General features: G+C 39.1%; 1 protein-coding gene across 1 annotated transcript in view; it reads left to right on the top strand.

The window, feature by feature from the left end:
• Positions 1 to 25,979, top strand: part of LOC310964206 (adhesion G protein-coupled receptor L3) — a 152,405-nt gene that overhangs the window by 89,899 nt on the left and 36,527 nt on the right. The window contains exons 7-11 of the mRNA XM_083937258.1: positions 2,689 to 2,874; positions 14,447 to 14,630; positions 19,758 to 19,880; positions 20,861 to 21,066; positions 23,702 to 23,878. Of these exons, the coding sequence (XP_083793384.1) occupies positions 2,689 to 2,874; positions 14,447 to 14,630; positions 19,758 to 19,880; positions 20,861 to 21,066; positions 23,702 to 23,878 (876 nt within the window). The remainder of the gene's footprint in view (positions 1 to 2,688; positions 2,875 to 14,446; positions 14,631 to 19,757; positions 19,881 to 20,860; positions 21,067 to 23,701; positions 23,879 to 25,979) is intronic.

Raw genomic sequence — 25,979 nt, 5'->3', positions numbered from 1 at the left:
CTTTTCAGACCCATGGGGTGTTCTGCACTGAGTCAAGATGACTGCACATTTGAAATGTTTACTTAAACTACTAACACTAACTTTTGTGTTATAGTTGTGGATACACTGTGGATATTATGCATAATGAAATACATTTTCTGTACGGACTTTATCAGTCTGATTGTGTGACTTTCAAATTACTTTTATGTCTGATCTGTACTCATTGAAGTCTTCTATTTCCCAATAAGCATAGCATTGCACTGAAAATAATTAGTTGTTCTTATTTGTAGGATAAGACCCATTTATTTACATGTCTGGCAAATCGCTACTCAAAATTAAAAATTGGTGAAATGGTTGGCATTAGTGGAGACCTCTTCACATTATTAATCAGAGAAAGCTAGGTTGTGATGTACAGTCTAATTTGAAAACCAGGATGAATAACTGTGTAAAGTGTGTTAGTAAACCTCTCAGGGTTTGTGGTGAGCCTCATTAACCAATAAGAAAATATATCCATAGTTCACAAGAAGTTAAAGTTGTAATGTGTATAAGAATTGAGATATGTTGTTTCCAGCCACCGCATTGGTGGTAAGATGTAACTGCAGGCGCACCTCTGTGACTTCATCTCCCAGAGTTCCTTTGGAAACCAAACAGTGTATGACGTCTTTAGATTGGAGGCTCCCACCTCCACGATTTGGCGTGATGCCCTCACATGCTTCATATGTCTGTTGATCCTCCACTGTGAGTCAGCTGTAATGAAATGTTACTGCACCGGTCAGACATGTAAGAGTGAGCCACAGACACTCAGATGATATTTCTCTGCAAAGAGGCAAGTACAAGTGCTTTCATCATTCGGTCACATGATTAAACACCATTGTTTTTAATTAACTCTTTAACAGATAGAAACCTAACAGAGAAGTAAATAGATGAAAATCTTACGGAGTACAACTTGAAGAAGTTTCCCCTATGAAACAAAAAGAATGGGGCACTTTCTCTTCTATTGTAAGCAAAGCTATATGGTACATGTGACTAATAGATTTGTCAGGCAAAGGTAAAGTAATAATTTCCTTTCCTGTCTATCTTGAGCTGTGCTGTCAATTATAGGAAAAAATGCCAAAAAACATAATCATTAAAAAGAAAAGAAAATTGTATAGTAAGGTTCAATATGTATTACAATTTGTATCAATAAATATCGGGCAAAGTAGTGGTAGATTAAAGATAGAAAAAAAATGGAAAGGTCTGCAAAACAATATAAAGCACACCTTGCTTACTACAACAAAGGTGAGATACACAAAAATATTCACTGATATGGTAACACATCCCAAGACACAAAAATCACATAAGCTTTTGAACATAAGAAAAATAAATATCCGAGAGCACCTGTCCTCTGTGTACATGTACACAGCTCGCCCCAAGCTGCAGTGCTCTCCATTAGTTTCATAAAGGCGTAAGGCTATCTGGGGAAATTCTCTCAATAGTTGATTTCATAATTGCTTCCGGATACAATATTGGCCCCAGAACACTTAGCTGAGTACCGTCTTGCCACATTAATTGTGTGCAATATAGCTGCAGTTAGGGGAAATGTGTAGGCTAAACTATATTCATTTAAAGGGGTAACACATTTTTGTATTGCAATTTGTCTTGTTTTCAGTAACTGCCACAATAATAACATACCATATTTTTCGGATTAAAAGTCGCTCCGGAGTTGGGTCGCACCAGCCGAAAATGCATAATAAAGAAGGATAAAAACATATATAAGTCGCACTAGAGTATAAGTCACATTTTTTGGGGAAATTTATTTGATAAAACCCAACACCAAGAATAGACATTTCATCTTGAAAGGCAATTTAAAATAAAAATAGAATAGAGAACAACAGGCTGAATAAGTGTACGTTATATGACGCATAAACAACGAACTGAGAACGTGCCTGGTATGTTAACGTAACATATTACGGTAAGAGTCATTCAAATGACTATAACATATAGAACATACTATACGTTTACCAAACACTCTGTCACTCCTAATCACTAAATCCTCTTCTTCCTCGGTGTCACTTCTGAACAACTCCACCAACTCCAAAGGTAGACAATGCGCCGCTTATCTCAAGCATTAGCACGTAGTGTTGTGGTTTTATGTTATTGCGTGACTATTGTAGTGCGCATTGTGGGTCTCTATGATAAATATCACACACGGAGGCGAGACTGTAACATGTGCTCTTTTAGTAGCCGCACAACTTCACCGCACACACCGAGTGACACAGTCATGAACAGTCGAGCACCGAGTGCTCCATCAGATACACCACAGGTAGCATCTTTATTTCACAATGCACTTCTGCCATGACCCGCCCCCGCCGAATTTTGACTGGTTGACGTGTGTGTGTGACGATGCTGATATACGCCTAGTCTCTTACGTGACTGAGATAAATAAAAGCCCGGGCTATTATTTTATATTTTACGGTAATGTGTTAATAATTTCACACATAAGTCGCTCCAGAGTATAAGTCGCACCCCCGGCCAAACTATGAAAAAACTGCGACTTATAATCCGAAAAATACGGTAATAATATGAGGCCTGTTTGGATGTTTGTTCAGCTGTCGAGATGAATCTTAGCCAGTTCACATATTCCTCTTTTTTTAGTCACAATTTGAATTAAGTTTTGTAAGAAAATTCACTTCTATTTTCTGTTATTGTCCTTTTTTTTTCTTTTTACAGCTAAAAGCTGGAGAGACAGCTGCCGTCATTGCCAGGGAGTTGGCAGAGCAAACTAAGCGTAATCTGCAGGCAGGAGACATCACCTTCACAGTGAAGGCCATGGTTCAGCTGGTGGATCTCCTCGATGTGCAGCTGAGGAACCTCACGCCAGGTGGCAAAGATAGCGCAGCACGGAGCCTCAACAAGGTATGAAAGAAGAAATATCAAAACATTATTTACTTCTCCTTTTGCTGTAAAAGAGTATCCTGACTAACAGACTGGATAAACATGGCCCGCAGGAAAGGTGATCTATTCCCCTGCTTGTACACACTGTAACAAATGAGCATATATACAGTAAAATTAAGGAATTCTAGGTCAATTATTCCACTCAGAAGTACTTATTTCTAAGTTCGATTTTTCATTCTGACTCCCAAACCTCTCTGAATACCACAAACCTTCAATCCAGTCAAACCTGAACAGTAGGTATTCTTTTAATGATGTGCTATTTGGCCTAGTGCTGTCAGATGAAATGATAATCACTATTTTCCTGTTGTCCAGTGTATGCTAAAGCTCCAACTCTAATGCAAAGCCCAGGCATTTCTTTTACTCCAGTATCATGTTATGTAATTGATTTCACTTTGATGTAGTTTAAAAGATCTTATTTATATGTCATACTGATTTTTACTAATAGGAAAGGGTAAGTTTTCATTGGGATGGATCTAAGCTGTGGAAATACAGAGCTTTTAAATTTTGCTGAACCTGAAGCTAATGCATGTACTCCCCAACTCACAACAGAGCACAGCAAGGGGCACTCAGGCAAAGCAAGGTAAAATAATACTTTATGTCTGCTGAACAGAAAAGCAAACATCAGTGAAATTCAAAATGTTGGCCGTTAATTTGTTGGAGCAGCTTCACTAGTAGAGGAACATGAACACCTGTTCTCAGATAGCTTTTTCGGGACGTTTTTAATTTCATTGCCGCAACAGACACAGATGTCCCCATTGAGATTTTAGTGCCAGTTTTCTCCGATGGAGAGGGGAGGCAGTAAAGATGGCCAAAAGGCCTCAGAAGGGAATGTGATGAGTAAATCCACATTGAGGAGCAACTAGAGTTTATAATACCTCTTGAAAAAAAAGGTTTCTCATAAAAATGCAACATTCGAGATAGAGGCTGCTGTGGTTGAGATTGCTGTTAAAGTCTTTAGGTTCTCTTGTAAAGGTGAGGAAATGACGGGAAGAAAAATTTGAGTTGAGGGAAATGGAAAAACAAACAAACTTAACATTGGGTTTCTCCTGTGTTTACATGTTCAAAAAACACAATAATATTATAGGCTCCCTCTTAAAAAAGCCTGGTCTTCTCTGTTTTGGTTAACATTTCTTCCTACTGCACTCCTAGAATATCCGCACTGTCCTTTCAGGTGGGGAATGTAGCAGGACTTTCTACATAGTATAGTTGTGAAGTTGTGACATCACAACCGTACAGAAGTGCTGATGGCTCGTTTAAAGACAGTTTCTGAATACGGGCTGAACGTGTTGATACTTTCACAGTGTTTATTTAGCACCTCAACCTGCTCTATAATAAAAAAAGACATGGGAATCTCAGTCTTTACAATATAGGACCTGTAAAGCCACAATAATTTATTCAAGAGGTCATGGGTTTACTTATGAATTATAATATCTGTCTTCTGATAAACTCTCCATTCCCACAGTATCGTGTATCTAGGAACAAAAATGGCACTACCTATTTTGCACGTGCTCGACTTCCTTTGTCAGTGAGAGCGCTCCCCAAGGAAATACCAGAGCTCACACAACTCGTCCTCTCTGCTCTGGCAGTAGCTGATGTTTACTTCCTGAGTTCAATCATTTTGACACAATCTGCAAAGAGCTAAGCGAATTAAAGATTTTTTTTTTGATAGCGCAGCACAATGCTTTCTGCCAGCAGACAATGAAAGGATTGAGTTGGCAAATGGTGAGATCAGTGTCGTTTTCATGATCAAAGGGTAGCTGGCGAACGGTACGGATGGGAGCGTTTCGAGAGGAGTGGGCTGTAATGTAGAGCAAGGGGCTCCTTTATGGGGAAACGGTACTCTTTGGAGATAATATGCATGGGATTAAGCATGGTACCAGAACCTAGCTGTTCAGCCACACAGTAGCCCTGTTGGCTACCTCGCTTGTATCCAAACTCAATTAAAATGATTCACTCTCCATGCACTGTGCTTTCCTTGAGCCTGAGCCTCCTGACATTTTTCATGTATGCTAAATTGCTCTCAGCGCTAACTCTCCTTCAATCGTCGCAGAGGTTCAAAAGATAAATAGCTCTCACATGACTTTCTCAGGTGAAAAATAAATAAAACCTTGGAAACACATTTAAGAGTGTCAAAGACGTATTCCCACATGTCTTGTATGTCTCATTTTAGTGCTAATTAACACAAGAGTCTCTACAGTTTTTCTAAGATGGTGTTTAATTAATGTATAAACTACTTTGCACACAATTTATGAAAGCAATGGGTGCAAGTGTAAAATGTTTCTTTTTTTCTCACTACTTTAAAATCTGTACTTCAAGCAGATGAAATGTATTCAAGTGGAATTTCTGTGGACCTTTTGCTAACTCTTGATTTTCTTTTGGTTGCAGCTGCAGAAAAGAGAGCGCTCTTGCCGATTTTATGTTCAGGTATTTGGACCAAATTTTCCCCCGTACAAACTTTCCATTCCCCCATTGTGGCAACTTTGCTGTCATTTTCATTTAATCATACCATTTGAAGTTTGACATTTTGAATTGAAAAGAACTGACAAAGAAATTATATAAGGGATAATGTGACGTGAGCGCCATCATTATTGCAAATTAAACCCCATCTGAGTAATGCAGTAACCTAGTAATCTATTACTGTATCCCCTTTGTTTCACATTAGCATTACAAGATATACAGCATTTACTATGCACACACATATTTATTACACGCTTTATATTAAATACTCAAGTCAGATTCAAGTCAATAACGGCATACTGTGGTCAGTTCTGATCATATTCTCTGGATGATCATTTTTAATTTTGATTGAAATCATCTTCGAATCAGTATTTTGTGTCGAATTGTTATTTTTTTTTAGAAAGTAGCCATGTAGGCTAATAAGTGGGATCATGTAGAATGAACAGGTCATTACTTCAAATTAAACCCTGACAGGGTGATTCAAAACCTTCAACACGCTATCAGGGTTTCATTTGCAATAATGAGCTGCTTGCCCTAACAAACGTGTGTGTCTATACCGTATGTTGTATTTCTGGTAATGCACATGTTAGATCAAACTGTCAAATTTAATTATTATCATTATATTAACCTTACATCCAATTGATCAGTGCCTCAAACCTGCATTTATGAGTCATCTATCGTCATTCCCCTGCATGCATATGTTGTGATCTCCTCTTCTTATATGTTGGAGGATATTTTCTATATTTTCAAATGCAATATATCTATTGTGTATTCCTCAGGTGCCTCAATCATTTTTAAAAGCCCTTAAACTATCACATCAGCACAGCTTTCCAATGAAATAACGCACATAAGTGGATCACATCTGTCAAAAATAAGGCTCTCAGACATGTAACACACTCCTATATTTCTCAGAAAATGCTCAAGAGCTCAAAGAAGTGACCTTATTACACCAGCAAGTCGACTTCTAACTATGGAGTCAGCCAAAGTCATGGCATGTTATGATTCTCTGTGATGCATAATACATGTGTGTCCTAATTTAGAGGGGTCTCGCTTCCCTCAACTGTTTTTCATGGCTACTGAGTGATTTTGTTGTCCCTGGGGGGTCATCAGTATCTTTTTTACCTTGACAGGAGAACTTTGGGATAAGTTGACACACTGTCTCCCCTACAGATGGCTCCAATAAAGCTGCACATTAGAGGCAGATGTTGTGTTATAAGTATGCCATGTAGCACTCATACTAAGCAACATGTACTTGCCTCAATTCCTCCGAGGCATGGAAAAAGACACTTTGCTATGTATAGTCTTGTGAATCTGCAAATGACATCTAACTCGAATGTATGTTTAACCATATGCATATGTATGCATTCAAATGTAATAGAAAGACCATCAATCCACCAAAACCAACATACTGTAGATATCTTCTTCTTTCAACCCGAAGAATGAAAAACATTAATGAACCACACCTTTGCACTGGAACATGTTTTACTCTATTACTGACTTTTACTATTACTGCTCTGTGGGGCAGGACTTGCGCACAGCGTATGCGCATGCCCATAATAACAATGTTAGTATGCCAATGTTTAGCAGGTATAATGTTTATCATGTTCAACATTTTAGTTTTACATGTGCAGTGAGTATACTGACATTTGCTAATTAAAGTTTACAGTAATACATGTACTGGTAATTATTTTTCCAGAAATTTGGTCAAATTCAATCTTGAGAAATTTCACTAAAAAACAATAATTAAAACCTCATAGTCATTGGGATTCATCATACCGTGAAGGTCTGATCAAAATTTCATGGCAGTCCAATAGTTGTTGCAGAGATGTTTCAGTCTGGACAAGTTGTGGACTAACAGAAGAGTATTACCATTTCTAGAAGGTAAAAAACAAAAATACTTTCTTCTGATTTACATTCATTTGTATGCTTTTGCACTTACATATGGGTTCATGTTTCCACAGTGTAGTATATACTAAGGGTTTATTGCACATTACATGTCTGCACACAAACTGCTCAGCTGTACACCTCTCCTGTTCTTGCCCCTTGCTGGGTTGACAAATTCAAACAACCCTGAGGACCTTTCACTTGACGAACCAGAATAATAGAGCAACATCTGTGGCCTTAGGTAAACACAGGCATTGACTGCACACGCTGCCAGCCTTTGAGGGACTTTCATTGATTACGGAAATTGGGCAGTGTTTTCTCCAATGGGGCCCTGGTGGTTGACATGAATGGGATTAGCAGAGGAATACAAAGCAAATGAGAGACGCACCTGCCTCTGCTGTCCCTCTGCTCAGAGATAGTGCTGAAAACAGACTTCAACAGTGTAGGTGCAGGTGTGGTTGTTGTGAGAAGGACATAGCCCAAAAAAAAGTACAGGGCTCGAGGTTGATGTCTCAATGAGAGGGGGAGGGATGATTTTCATCTTGGTTGAGGGCTTATGTCTTGTTTTAAGTGGTAAACAAGTAAATGACGCTTGAATTTATTTGGTACTGAGGTCTTCATCTCATTAGGACGATAAGGGAATTTCAATACAAACAGCTTCCTTTGCTGTTTCAGTGACATATTCACAGGAAAGCACAATATTTTATGACTGCATAATAGACAGCAATAACTGCCACATGTTATAGCGGATTTAAACCCATCCACCAGTATTTGGCCTTGATAAAGCTACAAAGCGTAAAATGAACAACTCTGTGTTCTGCATTTCGCCTGCAGGAATGTTTCTCTGTTGTGCCCTTTGATTTTGAACAAACATGATGAAAATAGCGGCCTGCCTCCTGTGCCTTTTGGTTATGGTAATGGCAGCTTGTTTATAGGCAGTGACATTCTGGTCCAATTACTGTGATTATGTCCATCTATGTTTTAGCCAGCTAAAGTCAAACACGCTAACTTGGAACAGCTTCTTCCTCCGGCATTTATTTAGTTTTAAAGCAGAAGATAACGGAAAATTATTCCGTGAATATGGCTATTTCAACACATAAAAGATCAAAATAATATCTTGTGCCTTAGTAGGAGCCAAGTGTGTGTGAATTTTCAAGATACAGGGAGCATATTGAGTTCCAACCCCTCATTAAAAAGACACCTTCACATGCAAAGATGACTAAAGGGGGAGTGTCACAGCGCAGGATGACCTTAGAGCAGGCGAAAACAGAGGGAGTCTCTTCATTCGGGAATGTAACCAGATGATAATGTTTCCCTGGTAGTCAATTTGTTGAAAGATGAAGGTAACCGCATCGCCATAAACAGAGACCTCCTCATCTGGCCTGTGGTGCAGGAGTTCTGCTGGGAATTATCTGCGTTAGCCATTTCTTCTCAAAGTGGAGACGGTAGAAAGATTATGTTTAAATTCTCTGTTAATACACTTACTGTAAATTCCTAAATCTCAAAGAATGTCCTTAAAGCTCAAAGGTGGTAATAAAGGGGGACACAAGGTTAATTTATCTTTATCAAAGCACTGATTCCATCTCTACAACAACAGGGACATGCTCAGCAGTGTGCTGCTATCAGTTCCCGATTGCCTCTCCAATGCAGTTTTTTTTTTAGCTTTTTTAAGTTTAAGAAACTTAACAACAGTTCTTTAGTCTTTTTATCAACTCAGCCACAAATGCTGTCCGTTTATGTCCAAGCAGCATGTGCACATTGTCTTGAATTGAAAAAGAAACTGAATAAGTAACAGATATAAAAAAAGAAGTAACTATTATAACATTTTCAGTAGCCTACATGCCGCTCACTAGTGTTTACTAACCCTGTTTTCTGGTGCATTGATGAAAAAACAGAAGGACATACTGGCAATGATAAAGGAGTCTATGGGCTCTTTTCAGCAGATTTTTCCCCGTAATTATTGCACTAATTGAGATGGGAAAAAGGTTTATTTGTACTGACTGAGTTAGTGCTGCAGGGAAAAAAACACTATACTGAATTTAATAAGGCAGAAGGTGAACATGGATGAAGTTTTATTTTTGGGTTGGCGGCTAACAGCATCAATAGCAAATCAAAACAGCAACAAATTAAGAAGCAAAAAGGCTTCTTTCTAAAATACAATAAAACATCGTTATGAAACTTAAAAAAAAAAAGGCTTGTCTCTAATTTCAAATGAAAGTCTGCCTCTCTCTGCTATTGATAAATAAATAAAGGGCTGTTATTTGGGAGTTGTGCAATAGTAAGATTAAACCTAAGACATAAAAGAAAAAGCACAAAGGTAATCCCTCAGTAACCTGTATACGGACGTCACCACCCGCTTACAAGGTAGAGAGAGAAGATTTCATGAAATATTAAACAAGAAGGTTGCAGAGATTTTCAAAGAAGACAGAGGATTTGGCTAGCAGGTCAAATGAAACAAGCAAAAGGAATACAGAAATGATGCAACAGCTTCCCCTGTGCCGAGAGACATCTCTTCAGGTAGAGGAGGACAGAGAGAGAACAAGATTGTGTTGTTTTTTCCTCCTATTTTGAGATCAGCCTTCAACGTCAGTGAGTGGAAGCAAGCAAGAGGAACCAACTGGTGAACAGGAAGGGAGGGTGGAGAAAAGAATGCACACAGAAAGGGGATCAGCGTGCAAGGGAAGAGAGGGAGATCAACCTCAGCCAGAATCAATTTCCCAGACCCAGAGTTCATTTCATCAATCAGCACACAGATAGAAGCACACACACCACCGCTTGGCTTGGACTCCTGCCAAGCTCACGCTAATGTCCACCTCCCTTCCTTCCTTCTACATTGGTATAAATGGCCTGTGCACTGCAGCTTTTCATACCCAGTCATCATCCTTGTTCCAAGTGGAATATTCCAGCAGTGGGTTCAGTTAATGATTAGCATTTCCTCATGTACCGCCAACTAGAAAATATTTTTTTAATGCTAGTTTGCATTCTTTCAGTACAGGAAAGTAAAGTGGCTAAACAAAAAAGCGTTGGGAGTTTGCTGCAGCAGACTGAGCAGCTCCATTTGACAGATGGAGTGGCAGTGTGCTAATAGCAGTAAAATAGCAGAGAGTCACCATCACGTCTCTACAACTCAACTGCACAGACTATGATGATGGTATTGGTGCGCTGCTTGGGTGCACAGCCCAAGCTGGCTGTAGCTTCATATTTACCATATAGACATGAGAGCAGTATCAATCTTTTCATCTCTGAGCAAGAAAGGGAATATGTTTATTTCCCAAAATGTCAAAGAACCAGGGGTGGATAAAGGAGAGGATTTGTGTGTATTTGTCCTTTATGTCAGCACTGGTGATTTTGGCATTGATGTTGCCCAGATACACACCATGGATGTATGTTCATACTGATTATAAGCTTAGAGACAAAAAATAAAGTCACAGGTTTTATTTGTTAGGAGGGTAACATGTAAATATGCAATGTTGTCATCTGAGCCATTGCAAGGATTTTTAAAAAAGAATACTGAGATTTTGAAGTTTCCATCTGGAATAGTTCAGATTTGTTCATTGTTTGTTGTTGATAAGCGGTAATTGTAGGTGTGTTTTGGGATCTCACTTTAACTTGTAGTCATCGCTCTTTTATTGTTTGATCGGACACAGTAACCATTTACTCGCAATGCTACCAGCAACTGTAAAAAACTATCTCCCTCCTCCATACACAAGTGAGTCTGTTGCGTTACAATTTCTGATGGACCAACCACAAAACGCATCACGAACCGTGCCCTGGTTGTGATCATGTGGTCACAGACGCAATTCATAATACTGCAAAAGCAAGACTTTTTGTCAGTTGGCCTTACGCTCCACCACCATTGTGTTACCCCATTTCACAAAAGATAGTGACGTTTATTTAAATAAAAATCCTTGAGATTATTACATAAATAAGTGTTGGTAAAACTTGAATGATTCCCATTTTTTTAGTTCCTGATTTGAGAGAATTTTCCCCATTTTTTTGTGGAGCTTGAAAAGTTTTCACTAAGGAAATAGTTTGACATTTTGGAAAATAAAACTATTTGTTTTCTTGCTAAGAGTTAGGTAAGACGCAACTCTGGTCTATGCTGTAAATATGAAGCTTACAACAGCCAGTTTTCTTAGCTTAGCACAAAAACTAAAAATGAAGGAATCAGCTTAACTGGCTTTGTCCAACAGCAATGGAATCTAGTTCGCTTATTAACACATGATGCATTGTTTGTTTAATCCATGCTAAAATATTGATAATATGCTAACTGGCTGCTGGTGTTAGTGTCATATGTATATGCACACATGAGAGTGGTATCAATTTTCTCATCTATTTGAAATGAGCAAATAAATAAAAAATAAAAATAATACTATTTCTTCTTTGTAAATGTAAAAACCCAGAAAAAAATATATGGAGGACATGAAATTCGTGTGCTTGATGATACTTCCAGGGCTGTTTGGCACACATAGATAGCTTAACAAAACCCTCAGGGACACAATATAATAACCCAGAAAAGGAATTTTTCAATCAATATGAAAGTATTTACTCATCTAAAATGGTGATAAGTTTACCAGTAAACCATTTTTCAGGACAAAGGCATGGAAATGGTTCCGTTAATTTGTACAGTGTAAATTTCCCAACACATTTTCTTCTGCACTCAATTCAACTGTAGAGTTTTCAGACTGCAGCAACATTGTTTGCAACAAATAGTTCCATTTTGTGAACACTACATGACGCATTTTATTGTAGATATTGTATGTGTAGTGCATGTATGCTCCAATTCAGCTAAGTGTCTCATGTGTAAAGCATACTGTGAGTCACCTGCCTTCCAACATGGAGGAAATACTCTACGGTCTTAACATCATAATTTCATTCTCTGGTTTGATTGAGGGAAAATTTGCATGCCATACGCATATTAATAACAATAATGAATAATTTTCATCGCTGTGATTTGGTAATCTATTGCATGTCCAAATGATGCACCATGAGTGAATGTCAGTTTTATTGCTTCTCTTTGGCCGATGTTCTAAATTCCTGAAAGACCTGTAAGAAACCTGTTTTTTTTTTTTACCATATTTATTTTTGATGCACGCTGTAGCCTATACATTGCCCTCGCTTGTTTTATTCACTCTTGCTTATCCACTATCCATCATATATATTCCGTCCTCATAAAGTTTCTGACTCATCCCTCTGTCTTTGGGGGCGGGGCTCTCCTTCCTGCCTGTTCTTTTTTGTACGTCTCTTCTGCATGTGAAAATACCAGTCCATCAATCCTTTCCCCAAAAAACCATTATTTCAGTGTTTTAAGAAGTGCAAAATAATATATATATATATATCTTGCCGCGGTGAACAAAGACAAAAGAAATGTCAGTGCCTGAAGAAAAAGAGCTCCTTAATTGAGAACGAATCAACCTCTGCCTCTAGCTGAATGTCAAAAGGTGTGATTGGAGATTGGCTGCAGCTAATGAATAATTACATCAAAGTAGTGTGTGTGTGTGTGTGTGTGTGTGTGTGTGTGTGTGTGTGTGTGTGTGCGTGTGTGTGTGTGTGTGTGTGTGTGTGTGTGTGTGTGTGTGTGTGTGTGTGTGTGTGTGTGTGTGTGTGTGTGTGTGTGTGTGTGTGTGTGTGTGTGTGTGTGTGTGTGTGTGTGTGTGTGTGTGTGTGCGTGTGCGTGTGTGCGTGCGTGAGTGCGCTATGTTTTTGTATACTAGCAGGTGCATAGGTGTGTGTTCATTCTTGCGTCAGTCTCTCACAGTGTGTGGTTGTGTCTGGGTGTGGGCGGCTTAATGTGCGCAGGGTATGTTTAGAATGAGGAAAAGCCAGCTGGTACTGTTTGAAATTCTTATCCAGCGCCAGTTGAATACAATCAGTCCCACTCTCCTCTTGCTATCAGAGGGATTTGAAACAAACATACAACTTAACACTATAAGGTAATTGGGGGTCCACTGCACTTGTGATTTGTGACTGTAAAGCCATGTTTTTTTTTCCCTGTCGTTTGATCAGGAATTCATTTGATACACTCCAGCACATGCTTTCTCTTATCGCCTTTGGCTTTATCCCTGCACTGTTTTTGAGTCATACTAAAACTCTTATTCCTTTTCATAATCCATTGATCAAAAAGGGGATCTAAGCTAAGTTCAGAGAGAAGTTCTGTGGTGTGACACCCCCTGTTTTTAACAGGCATCATAGCTTCCATCTTCAGGATGTCATAACTGTGTAAACTGGCTTTTGAAGAAGTGCTGATGAAGAATCAAAAGTTGAATCTTTTTTTTAAAATCAGACTTCCATTTTCGAGTGTGGAAATGTTTCTACTGTAGCAGTGCATGGTATATCTAGCAATTCTGCTTTTGACCCCCAATTGTACTGTATTGGCTTAGAATTAGCTTTTCTTCCACTGGCACTCTGGTTCATTTTGCTCTTTAGTGCTGTGGGAATAAATTGCTTCGCTTGACCAATTAGTATTCCATTCATAAATCTTGCCATTGGCATTTTTAAATGTTTAATGGCTTTTAATTTTTCATCTTGTCTTGAGAATGGTCTTGTTTCTTCCTTGCTTACATGCTTTGGCATTGTTGTGGGGAGATTTAAGAAGGCATAATAGCTGATCTGGGCCATTAATACACAGGGAGGATGTGAGCTGAATAGTTGCAAGTTCGTGCTACCAGCCAGTACCACGTACATCCATTGGAATGCCTCAGTTTTGCTGTGTTTTTTGTAGTGCTCTGTTGTATCGGGATTGTCTGCATGGAAGAGCGTTAATCACACCAATTAAAAAAAAAAAAAATTGCCCTCATGTCCTGTAAGCTTTGGTTCTAATTCATTTACATGATTAATTCTTATTGTAGATAAAAAGGAACAGTAACAAAAGCAATGTAACAACATTCCCAATGACATTACAGATTCAGGTGTTGCTACTACTAGTTACAATCCATGTCTAAAAGCATAACTCGCAAATGACTTGGAAATGGGGTCATGAAATTTCTCAGTAGGAAGATGATTATGGCATTTTCAATTCAAATCAAATGTTTCTTCTTTTCACACTCCAATAGGATTGTGTGATTTGTTTTAAGCGCTGAAGTCTCTTTTATCTTCCTTCACTCCCACCGTTTACCAAACCACCATGTCAAACCACAGCAGTCCCAAACCAGCTTAGCTTCTTTTCACTAAATCGATCATTTGGACTCCCCAGGCCATGGTGGAGACAGTCAACAATTTGCTGCAGCCGCAGGCCCAGGCAGCATGGAGGGAGCTGAGCACAGGCGAGCAGCTGAGGGCCGCTACAATGCTGTTGGACACGGTGGAGCAAGGGGCCTTCGTTCTGGCTGATAACCTGCTGAAGACAGACATTGTGCAAGAGAACACTGACAACATCCGTGAGTATTTTCTAAGTTTTAGCTATATATCTGCACATGCGAATGCCATTTACTGTAAATACATGTCAAGAAAGAGCTTGTTTTGCTTAAAAGATCTCCTCCGGACAAATAACACTATTATGCTTGGAATAATGAATGTTTTTTTTGTTTTACTTGATACCACATTTCAAAATGGCACCCCACTCATTCCTATGAATGTGGTTGCATCTAGATTGTAACCAAAGTCTCGCAAGACGATTAAGGTTAGATTGTAAAAGTTAGGCATTGACCTGGAATGGTTAGGGTTAAAATAAGTCATCTGGAAGCAAGTCTCACAAGAGATTTCTCAAATCTATGAAAGTTTCTCACTTCTGTGTTTTGTTCATTTTGTGTAGGGGCTAGAGTCCTCCAGTCCAGCCAGTTTAAGGCATGCTTTACTTCCTGTTGGCTCCTCTCACACACAATGGCATTACATATTTATTGATTGAGCTCTTCTCTACTTTTCTAACTTGGAGCAATAACGCAATGAACATTTTATGCCAACAACAAATTACACTTTAAGCTGGTCGACTTGTCTGCATGGGTAAACTAGCTTGAACAAAATTAAGTTAATTTCTCCTCAGCTGGAAGACAGCACTCTCAGTTATAATCTTTAGAAATTTTAATGCTAAGTTTAGGGACCTGAACCCTTGGTTTGATCTTTATAATGTTTTCTAATGGCGTTTCTCTCATGTGTCTGAAATGTTTCATCCTTCACTGGACAGGGGTTACAAAGTTCACTATACTGCTATTGATCCAGGGTGCTCGCATATTGACAGCAGTGCTGTTGAGGCTGTGAAACAAGTGTGGAGGTCACTGGATTAATTTGTTCTCCCTCACAGGAGGTTAGATTTGGCACTCCACTGTAAATTAAACATAATATGAAATTATTGGGCTTATATTCATGTCAATTATTAGCCAGAAGTAACCACTAGTTCTGCAGATCAGGGATCAGAGCTCATTATTCAGTTTATAAATACCAAGTCAGCACAGATAACTTTTCTGGTCAAGATTTTACCCAATGGTGCTTTTGAAAATGACATCATACACCAGTTGTTGAACAGCAGCATTTATTAAATCTGCAGTTTGCATTGAGAGTCATTTACAAACCATAAAATACAGTTCAATTAAATTTAAAAAAGTAGCAGACGACAGCTTGTGCAAGGGAATAAAAAACAAAAATAATGTAAAGCCTTCTCCTCAGAAGTATTTTGTCTTTTCGCAACTTTGCTGCTGCTATGGCAATCTAAAAATATAGGTCTAGTGAAAAGGAAGCAAGGGTAAGGATGATTAATAAAAATATATTTTATTGTATCCGGCACACAATTCATGTGGGTATTAATGGAGATTCTGGGCACGTTAGGAGAGGGGGAATGAGATGATGCATGCTCAACTGGGGTAAGATTTTACAGCGCATCGTAGTAGTCTGGTTAATACGCGTGTGTGTGTGTGTGTGTGTAATTACGCGTGTGTGTGTGTGTGTGTGTGTGTGTGTGTGTGTGTGTGTGTGTGTGTGTGTGTGTGTGTGTGTGTGTGTGTGTGTGTGTGTGTGTGTGTGTGTGTGTGTGTGTGTGTGTGTGTGTGTGTGTGTGTGTGTGTGTGTGTGTGTGTGTGTGTGTGTGTGTGTGTGTGTGTGTGTGTGTGTGTTTGTGTGTGTAACATCAGTAATCACTGTAGCAATTATTGATCTCTCGCATACAAAGTGAAGGTACTGTAGATCGCACACATTGCACCTGGTGGTGGCACATTCTTGATGTCAGGGTGAGTCAGTTTTCTTACTTTAAAGTGAGTTTTGAACAGTAAGAAACCCTCGTTCCAATTTTAGGCTCAAGCTGATAATGAGATCTTTTTTCTTCGCTTTCAAAGAAGGATATTTTCGCACCCATTGTGTCTGTGTTTGTGTTTACACGTCACAGTGCATGTGCTTGTCTAGGGCTTTGTCTGCGTAGGAATGTGCTTCACTCTCTGCATGATAATCTTATGAGCAGATTTCTGCCGATTAGCGTGTTATTTAAACGGGCTTTGAAGGTATAGCCTTTGGGTCCAACAGCTACTATGGCATCAAAGGAATTCCCTAAAGCCCATCGTAAGCTCTTTTACACAACCACACAGGGAAAGGAGAGTTAGAGAGGGAGAAGAAAAATGCTTCCTTTATTCAAAAGGCAAGCTTGGAATCCAGGGAATGGTGAGCTATCTGGGGTATTGTCTTAGCTAAGTTGAATAGGAATGTATCACCAAAACCCCCTGGCCTTTGCAAAAGCACAAGAGAATTTTAATACAAAGGCTTTTTTTTCTTTTTTTTTGAGAAAGTATGGGTAGCCTTGGTATGAGAACAGATACAAAGGGAGGATTAAATATGGCCTCTGTGTAGCTTTCTGTGAGCACTAACCTTTATCAAGGACAGAGGTGTCATCGTCCACTGACATCAGATCATCTGCTGAATGCCTTACCAGGATTAATGAAGTTTCTGTTTCTCACCCTTTGAAATTTGTGTTCCAAGTTGAGATTCCCCACTGCATCTGCCAACCAGTTTTATGCGTTACGCCAGAGATGACTGCCATTAGTTCAGTGGCATAGCGGGAGCAAATGCAGTGTCACTCATTGACCGTGAAATGTTTGGACTAAGCATGGTCGGAAATCACCCTCTCTGACAAATGAAGGTAGCCGTTAAGAAAGTAAATTGAATTCCGTCTCAAAACATTTGTTAGAAACTGGTCATTGAGTCATCAAGGTATAGGTTTAAAAGAGGTATTATAAAACTCCTTTGATGGACAAAGTTACTTCCTGCAGTCTCTGATGTTTACTTGGCAATCTTAAGGTGATGACTAGACATAGGAGCAAGAAAAAAGTCTGGCAGATAACCCCCTGTAAAATCACATGTCGTTTTTATACTTGATTTTTTTATGGATTAAGGAAACAAGAAATCAAGTGTCAGATACTGAACTTTATAAGTGGCTGCACTAAGGCTGCAATAGCATTAGTTATACCAGAACTGAAGACTTATTTCATTGGAGAGAGAAGAAAGTGAACAAACAACAACACAAAGAACAACACTGAAGGCTTTTTCTCATGGGAAAAATATATTTTTGCTCCTCTCCTGACTCTTGCAAGAGTTTGTTAGGCAGCTGGTTCATCCAATCACAATGGAATATCAGTGAATCAATGAAACTACCTCCAAACAGTTTCCGGTGACTGCCTCTAAGATGCTTATGTGTAACGTACCAACTGACGTGTCATGTTCGCAAATTAGCCCATCTCCCAAAAGGTTGATCTCCTTTTTCCTTCAAAGTTTTAAGGCATCTAGTTTCACATAATGTCCTTGCCATGTTTATATGAAAAAGCTGTACAGTAATGTTTAAGAATTGTTGTCCTGTACATGACCTACTCGGTGACTTTACAAGTGAGATGACTCCACAGTAGTTGAAGCTTTTGCATGTGCTCCTTCTAACTGTATTAGCCCATAGTACTCACCTCATTCTTTTGAATCTGACATTTGTGCAACTTTAGTTCTGTCTCGTCATGAATCACTGGATTCATCTCAGAGCTTTGGGAGTTATGTGACATTTAGGAATGCCTAGACTTCACAGAGGTCACCGCTACTCGAGATTAGAGCACACTTGAATGCTTTATTAATCTGAATTGTATCATACCATAATAACTTTGATGGAATGAGCTTTTTACTTGAGTCGGGATCCTATCAGCAGCTCATTTTCCTCTGCTGCATGACAACGGAGCCTTTGAACCATAAATTAGGAGCTTGCTTCAGACACAACAGCTGTTGAGCTGCCGCAGAAGCAAGCTTGTCTTCCCTAGCTTGTCTTTATCTCCTTGTATCTCTCGCTCGCTCCGCTCCTCTCAAGAAAAAGATTCCTTGAAATGAAGACTTTTTCAAATGTAGAAGACAACCTTTGTTTTCCTTTTACACTTTAAGAAGAAACAATGTCACTTGAACACTTGATAGTCTCTTGATTAAGAGGGATATAGAAAGACACTAACCACCCCTCCGCACAGAGAGTTGAGAGGGAGGCAGTTCTTCAAAGTTGTGTGAATCAAGAAAGAGTGTGCTGCATTTTGTGCTAGTTGGAGATGCTTGGATAGATAATAAGTCACATGGAGGTCATTGTTTTTCTTTGGTTCATTTAACTTTACACTCCAGGTTTGACATTGCTGCATGTTAAATGCATGTTTTTAACTTTCAAAGCTAGCACATAAGACGTAATTTCTTGTTTAAATGATGTGGACAGGGCTCTTTCCAGACCATTTCAAATGTGGGGCCTTGCTATTTAAATGAGAGTGTATAAGGACTTAGAACATTATGAAGGTCATTCTCATGTTTAATTTTGTCTTTAAGGTTGTTGCAGCAATTTGGATTAAATCCAATTCAAATTGGATTGACACCATTTGTAACGCATGATTGGTGCCAGATTTACACATTTTGGACGCTTGAGAATTAAAATAAATGTATCAAAATTCCTCCAAAATACAACATGAAGAAACCAATTACTTGAGGAACAAAGAAAATTCCATGGTGTGATTTGGTATCCAAAACATTCGACATGAAGACTTCTGCAAGAATTGCATTTTTTTCCACCCGAACTGCATTGGATTACTACGAAGGGTTCTCACTCCAATTAAAACTCGTTTATTTGTTGTTTGTTTTTGCTCTGCACATACTGTAGCTTTAAGTCTTATAGTTTCATGTGACACCAATATTGTTAATATACAGCTCGCTATTTCCTCTTACAGACAGTATTGTGTGTGTGTGTGTGGGGGGGGGGGGGGGGGGGCTGCAATGTTTTGACTTAAAAGCATTCAAGAATTATTAATGGTCAATGGTGCATATATTATCCGGTAAATGTAATTATTTATTATTAATTTAATTCATGAATTATTCAATCTTCTAACCTAACCCTGGAGTAACTCAAGTAGCCATATTGCCCATAATGTAGAATATTTCCTTGAAGGGCTCAGCTGGGATATTGTGCACTGTTGGGCCTCTGCAATTTATAGTCTGCAGCATTTTTTATTATGTCTTATTATGTGTCATAAAAATCCAGCTTATTGTTTCTTAACTGCTGTCTCACTTGGGTTTTTTCTGTACGTGTGCAGAGCTGGAGGTAGCGAGGATGAGCACAGATGGGAGTTTGCCTGATCTGAAGTTTCCACAAACCGGAGGACAGGGCAACTCTATCCACCTCTCAGCCAACACGTTAAAGCAGCACGGAAGAAATGGTGAGTCATTTAACCTTTTGGATCTGCTTTTATTGGTCCCCTGTTGTTTGTATGAAGTGTTATCATTACTTGTGTGCAGTTTCAGTTGGTGTCTTGTGTATTATTCAGGTTTTCGATATAGCAGAAGTTTAACTGACATAATTTGACATGACTAAAACAAAAATATTATCATATTACTTGAAAAACTCTGCGACATACATGATCCACTTTAACTGATCAAAAAGTCTTCATGTTTTTCTCTTTTACAGCCCATTTTTTACACTTTATTATCAGCCCATGCAAATCAGAATTGATTGAAGCTGCATCATTATTGCACACTGGTGGTGTGTGTGTGTGTGTGTGTGTGTGTGTGTGTGTGTGTGTGTGTGTGTGTGTGTGTGTGTGTGTGTGTGTGTGTGTGTGTGTGTGTGTGTGTGTGTGTGTGTGTGTGTGTGTGTGTGTGTGTGTGTGTGTGTGTGTGTGTGTGTGTGTGTGTGTGTGTGTGTGTGTGTGTGTGTGTGTGTGTGACATTATTAACAAGAAAAATGCTTACCTTTGTCAGTGCCAACAGAAAGGTTGAAACTACATTTTTGGATCCCTGTGGAACTGTTTTGGCAACCGTGACACTGGGCTCTTTTTTGACAGTTTTACTATATTCTGCTCCTGTTTCTTGTGTTAACAAAGCTTCACCGGCTTCTAGTATTTTTGAATATTTTAGTATTTTGTTATTATTTCCAGTATTCCTCATCCATCTAACTACCTCTATTATGCACCACAAGCTGAGTATATCTCACTCCCACTGTATGATGTCATCAAATAGCTAAATAGAGTGTGTTGTAGCTTATAATAGTCTAGAAGAATAGGTTAACAACATGATACAACTATCATGTGTGTTACACATGGGTGTAATGGTTCCACATACTTTCGCTCATGTAATGTATTCTTTGTGCAAGTGTCACTTGTGTGAAGACTGACCACTTATCCCACTCGTCTTCTTACAGGTGAAATTCGGATAGCTTTTGTCCTGTACAAACACATCGGCATCTACCTTTCAACAGAGAATGCCAGCATGAAGCTTGGCAGTGAAGCCATGGCTACCAATTACTCTGTCATTGTCAACTCACCGGTTATCACGGCTGCCATCAACAAGGACTCTAACAAAGTCTACCTTTCTGATCCTGTCATTTTTACCATCAGACATCTTCAGGTAATTTTCTGTCTCTGAGTGTGCGTCTCAATTGAGATGTGTTTTGTTTTTCCTTTGATGTGTTGTCTCTTTCACTAACACATATAAACACACTTGCATATGGGCCTCCATAATAGAACCCTACACAAATGTAAAAATCCCATCTCAAACCAAGAAGTTAATATGTGAGTTTTATTCAAAGGAAGGTGTGAAATATTGCTCACAAGGTGATGCTGGCATCACGTGTTGTTGTTTATTAATTTGAACAAATACCAGCCTGATCTCTTGCACAAATATTCGTCATATTGAGCTTCACTGGAGGCTGCTTAGTCATTGTGGGAAGTCGCGACTTCTCCCTCTTGACTCCATTATCTTCTCCACACTCCGCTACCCTCAAAATATCCCTGTTTTGTCTATGAACAGCGCCCTCGGCAATTATCAGGGATGTTGAACAACCATAAGAGAATTTCAGAGGGTCTCCTGTGTAGGAGGGACCTGGAAAGAAGCAACAACGGCATAAAAAAGCAGAGCACAATGGAATAGAGAGAGTAAAAGGAGGATAGCTTATGGCTGTGGGTATCAAAGATAAACGGTGGGAAAATGTCACGGGGCGATGTCAGCACAGTTATGCCTTAAGTGTAATTTGTAATGCGGACTGTAGATTCAGTAATTTTACTGTTGGTCTAATGTTGGCACTGGCACTTTCATACCCTTTTCTTGCTCAGATCAAGGCATTCCAATAAAACAGTGCCCTTTTAGAAAAGTGTGTTTTTTTGCATCAAGAGAGAATCTGCTTGAATTCTCATTTCATCATGTTGAAGGGATATTTCAGATTGATGTGGGGTTGTGTGATGTAGTTATCCATAGTCAGTGTTTTAGCTACAGATTTTGGTGGGCTAGCCCCCAGTTTGGAAAAGCAGGCAGGAATACTGACACAGAAACTGAGCAGTGTACTGCTGTGGGGAGGCACGGCATCTAAACATATTTTAGTCACCTAAAAAAGGCCAACCGTATGTTATTGTGGGACTTTGGTGTTTTAAAGGGTGAGGAAATAGCAAAAAAATAACCAATCAAGACAGCCATTTATTTTCCATGCTAAAAGCAGGCAGCTTCTGCCAGTTACTGTTGGTAATATTCTGACTATGGATAAGTACTTCATGCAGCCCCACTTCAAAAAATCCAAACCATCCCTTTAAAATGACATAAACAAACAGACATTTACATATAGAGTGTATGTTGTGTACACTGAGGGCTGTACTATTAATCATATAATAATCATGATTACAAACTTGTGCAATTAATTAAACTTGATTGGATGCAATATTGACGTTTTGCATATAGAATGCTTGCTCTGGTGCATCACATCGATAGTTCCCTTTTCTCTGGTAAACTGGTAAGGAGTCAGAGGTGTTGTTAAGAGAACACTGATTAACTGGTTGCTGCTTTGAAAGCGTGGGTGTAGCTGCAGGCAAAAACATTTTCATAATTGTTTCTGGGGGGATAAATAATGCATTTTTTATTTGGTGTAACCGATTATACACTACTGTGGTGTTATTACTGTTTTTATCTCAGCTTGATTTATGTGTCTAATCATCAAAGACAAATAATGGTGATAATCATATCTTTTAGCCCGAGGTCAACTCATTGCAGCCGCTGCATAGAGAACATTACAGTATGCTGTATGTACAGTATATTCTATATATACTATTTGCCAGACAGAATACAATGTATTGATTATATATCTCAGGTATATTAAGTTGACTTCAATTTTGCCTTTGATATAAACCTTAGTGTTTTTAATTCTGCTACTTAGCGGAGGCTTTCCACACTTAAATCCCTCTCTCAACCATGAGGTTTTGGATCAATGGTCTGCTCGTACGATGATGTGTCCCCTAGTTATTGTTTTGCTTCCTTGCCTCACCACTTAATTGGACCAATTAAATCCATTAATGGGACACAGGGTCATCTTATCTCCTTGCTGTGGAATATTTTACACAGGGTTTGGATGTGTGAAGGGTAAACTCAGTCAGCAGCAAATTTACATTCACAGAGGATAAACCTTATTAGACTAATTACCCGACAGTGAGTGGGAAACTATGAAAAACTACAGCTCGTCACAGTGTTAACAGTAAGACAGCAGATATGTTCAGGCTTGGAAGCTGTGAGTCACAAAGGAAAGGATCGTGAGTGTTGTCTCCTTTTGTTTCCAAAGCTACAAAAGAAATTGGGCTCAAGAGGGAAAGGCAGTTGATGTATCTATTTATCAGCAGTTATGTTTTGTTGTGCTTGTGTGTTACCCAACCTCAGTGGTCGTGGGTGACTTTTATAAAATGGCAAGTTAGATTGCAGGGAGGCATGCTCATCGTTAGAGTTGAGGCCCGGCGCAGACAATGGTGGTACCCATTAAGCAGTGGGGCAGTCAATTTTCACGTTGCGAAAGTTAAATAGAAAGGTGAAAAAGTGGAGAAAAATAAGCTGTTTCTGAGGATGATTATTATGCAAACAAAGGAAAGTAGAAATGCACAAAGCTAATGTATGATTAACACCAGACCCCTCTGTTTCAATTTATTTTTATTTTATTATCTATTTGTCTCTCTGTCATTAATCCCAGTGTGTCTGATTCAACTCCTTTATTTACATTTTTGCCCTCTAACAGCAATCTGAGGAGAACTTCAACCCCAACTGTTCATTCTGGAGTTACTCCAAGAGAACCATGACTGGTTACTGGTCGACGCAGGACTGCCGCTTGCTAGGCACCAACAGGACACACACTACATGCTCCTGTACCCATCTAACCAATTTTGCTGTCCTCATGGCCCATGTGGATGTAAAGGTAGGCCAGCTCTTTTCATTTATTGCCACAAAAAAGTGCAATTTACCAAATGCAGTCCCATCATGGTTTTCCCAGCCAGTCCATGCCAAAGCCATTAGCTGACAAGAAAAGTAAGGATCAAGCAGTGCAAAGCGGAAGACCTCCCTTTCATTGCAACTTTGTCAATATATGTTTTCCCTGCACTCTTTAGTTCAGAGGGTAAAATAGACTGATAAGTGTTTTCTGACCTTCGCAGGTCTTTATAGACTAAAATTTGAAGTGCCAATATACACACCTTATTCATGTAGTTTAAAACAGTGACCCTATCAGTGCAAATTGTGTGTGTATTGATTGTAGCCATCTTTAAAAACTCCAATGTGTGAAGCAGACCAATTAGATAAATGGCTCCGTCGGGTGGTGTGTTTTGTGCAAGTAGATGTTTAAGAGCTGTGGTATACAATGCTTCACACATTTCACATATTGCCCTTGCAAAAATAAATAAATAAATGACTTGATGAATACATAAATATGTCATTAAATGTACCTTATAAATGTAACCAATAATGAATTGATAAAATATGACATGAATTGATAGTTCTGTTTTGATTAGCTTATTTGTTTATTTATTCATTCATGCATTTACTTTCTTACTAAATTTACCCTTTTATTTATTTACTTATATCTAATCCCTGACAGTTGACAACAACTGACTTTTCGTCTGAATGCAAATCTTAAAGGGAGAGTGTTTCGGGAGAATATTGAGTGGTATCCATCAAAAGTAATTAGTTTTCCTTGAAAAATGTTTGGAGCCAAACCTAAATATGTTTATATTGAAACCCAACATAAAGATTTGTTTTTGAGTCTGAGCCCATTCCATCTGCTTCTTTTATTTATGCAAGAATGTGTTTGTTTAATGTATTCATTTATTTATGTAAAGATAGAAAGGAAGGGGAAAAAAAAGAGAGAACATTTTCGTTGTATCCCCATACCACGAATTCTCCCACTGCACCATTTGGTTTTTTTTTTGGCTTCAGGCTAGCCGCAGAAACAAAGTGAAATGAGTACAGCAAGTGTGATGTGGAGAGCTGGAGAGCAATTCATTGGGAGGTGCTAATGGAAGGTGGAAAAAAAGACCCTGTTCAAGTAAAGAACTTTTAATTTGGCTGTGAGATTTGAGTGGAGTGATTGTCGTGGGCAGCACTTACAAAGCTGAAAAAAATACAAAGGGAGAGGAGATGGGTAAAGAGGATGTTGAAAATGGAAAAAAATCAAGTGATTTGGAGAACTGCCGGTCAGGGAAGAAGTTGTGTCTTAGTTCTGATGCTGACAGACGGCTTAATTATTTCTGTCACAGGAAGTGAGGAGCTGGCTACTGACAGAGCAGAGTAGTTCTTGGTATCTGCTATGGCATCTGTCTCTCCAGAGCCTCTCTTCTGTATCAGTGGGGATAAAACACTCTGAGGGCCGTCCCAGTTGGCTCATGTCCATGAAACCACTAGACCTTCTTTCAGCTCCCTTTATTCCCAAGTCAGAATCCATCCTACATTTTTTACATACAGACACGAAAACATCCATGCACACAATCAAGAATTCAGTACGGTTTTTTTTTGCCCTACACACATGACTCCTGGGAGGTCTGGGGTGATGTGGTTTTACTTCTAGCTAGAGAGAGCCGATGTTTGCCACTCATCAGCGTGACTTTTAGACCCACTAAGCTCTTTGCAGGGCTGCAGCCAAGTGTGGAATAGAGAGGGAGCCGCAAAGAATGGGATCCTTCACGCAGTGAAAGCAAAGCAGCAAAAGAAAAAGAAATAAAGAATCAGTAAAAGAAGCGCTTCCAGTCAAGTCAATCTCTAAGATTTTTGAAAGCCTGGCTTGCTTGTGGGGCTGTGCTTACCGGAGGAAAGTGGACAGTAGTTACACAGCCTCCCCCGACCACCACCACCACCTTGCCTCCCCTTATTCTTTATCTTTTCCACTTGGATGTTATGAAAGGCCGCTTGTTGGAAGGTGCCATTGAATGGGAGATACGGAGGCTTTTTATTTGCCAAACTGTCATAGTGTTGTATCTGAGAACAGTGAATGTAGGGAGTATGTGTTTGAGAGAGAGAGAGAGGCAGAG

Source organism: Echiichthys vipera (genome assembly GCF_963691815.1).
Source record: "Echiichthys vipera genome assembly, chromosome: 22".
Lineage (NCBI taxonomy): Eukaryota > Metazoa > Chordata > Actinopteri > Perciformes > Trachinidae > Echiichthys > Echiichthys vipera.
Note: the sequence above shows the minus strand (reverse complement) of the source record. Positions and strands in the feature narration are given on the sequence as shown.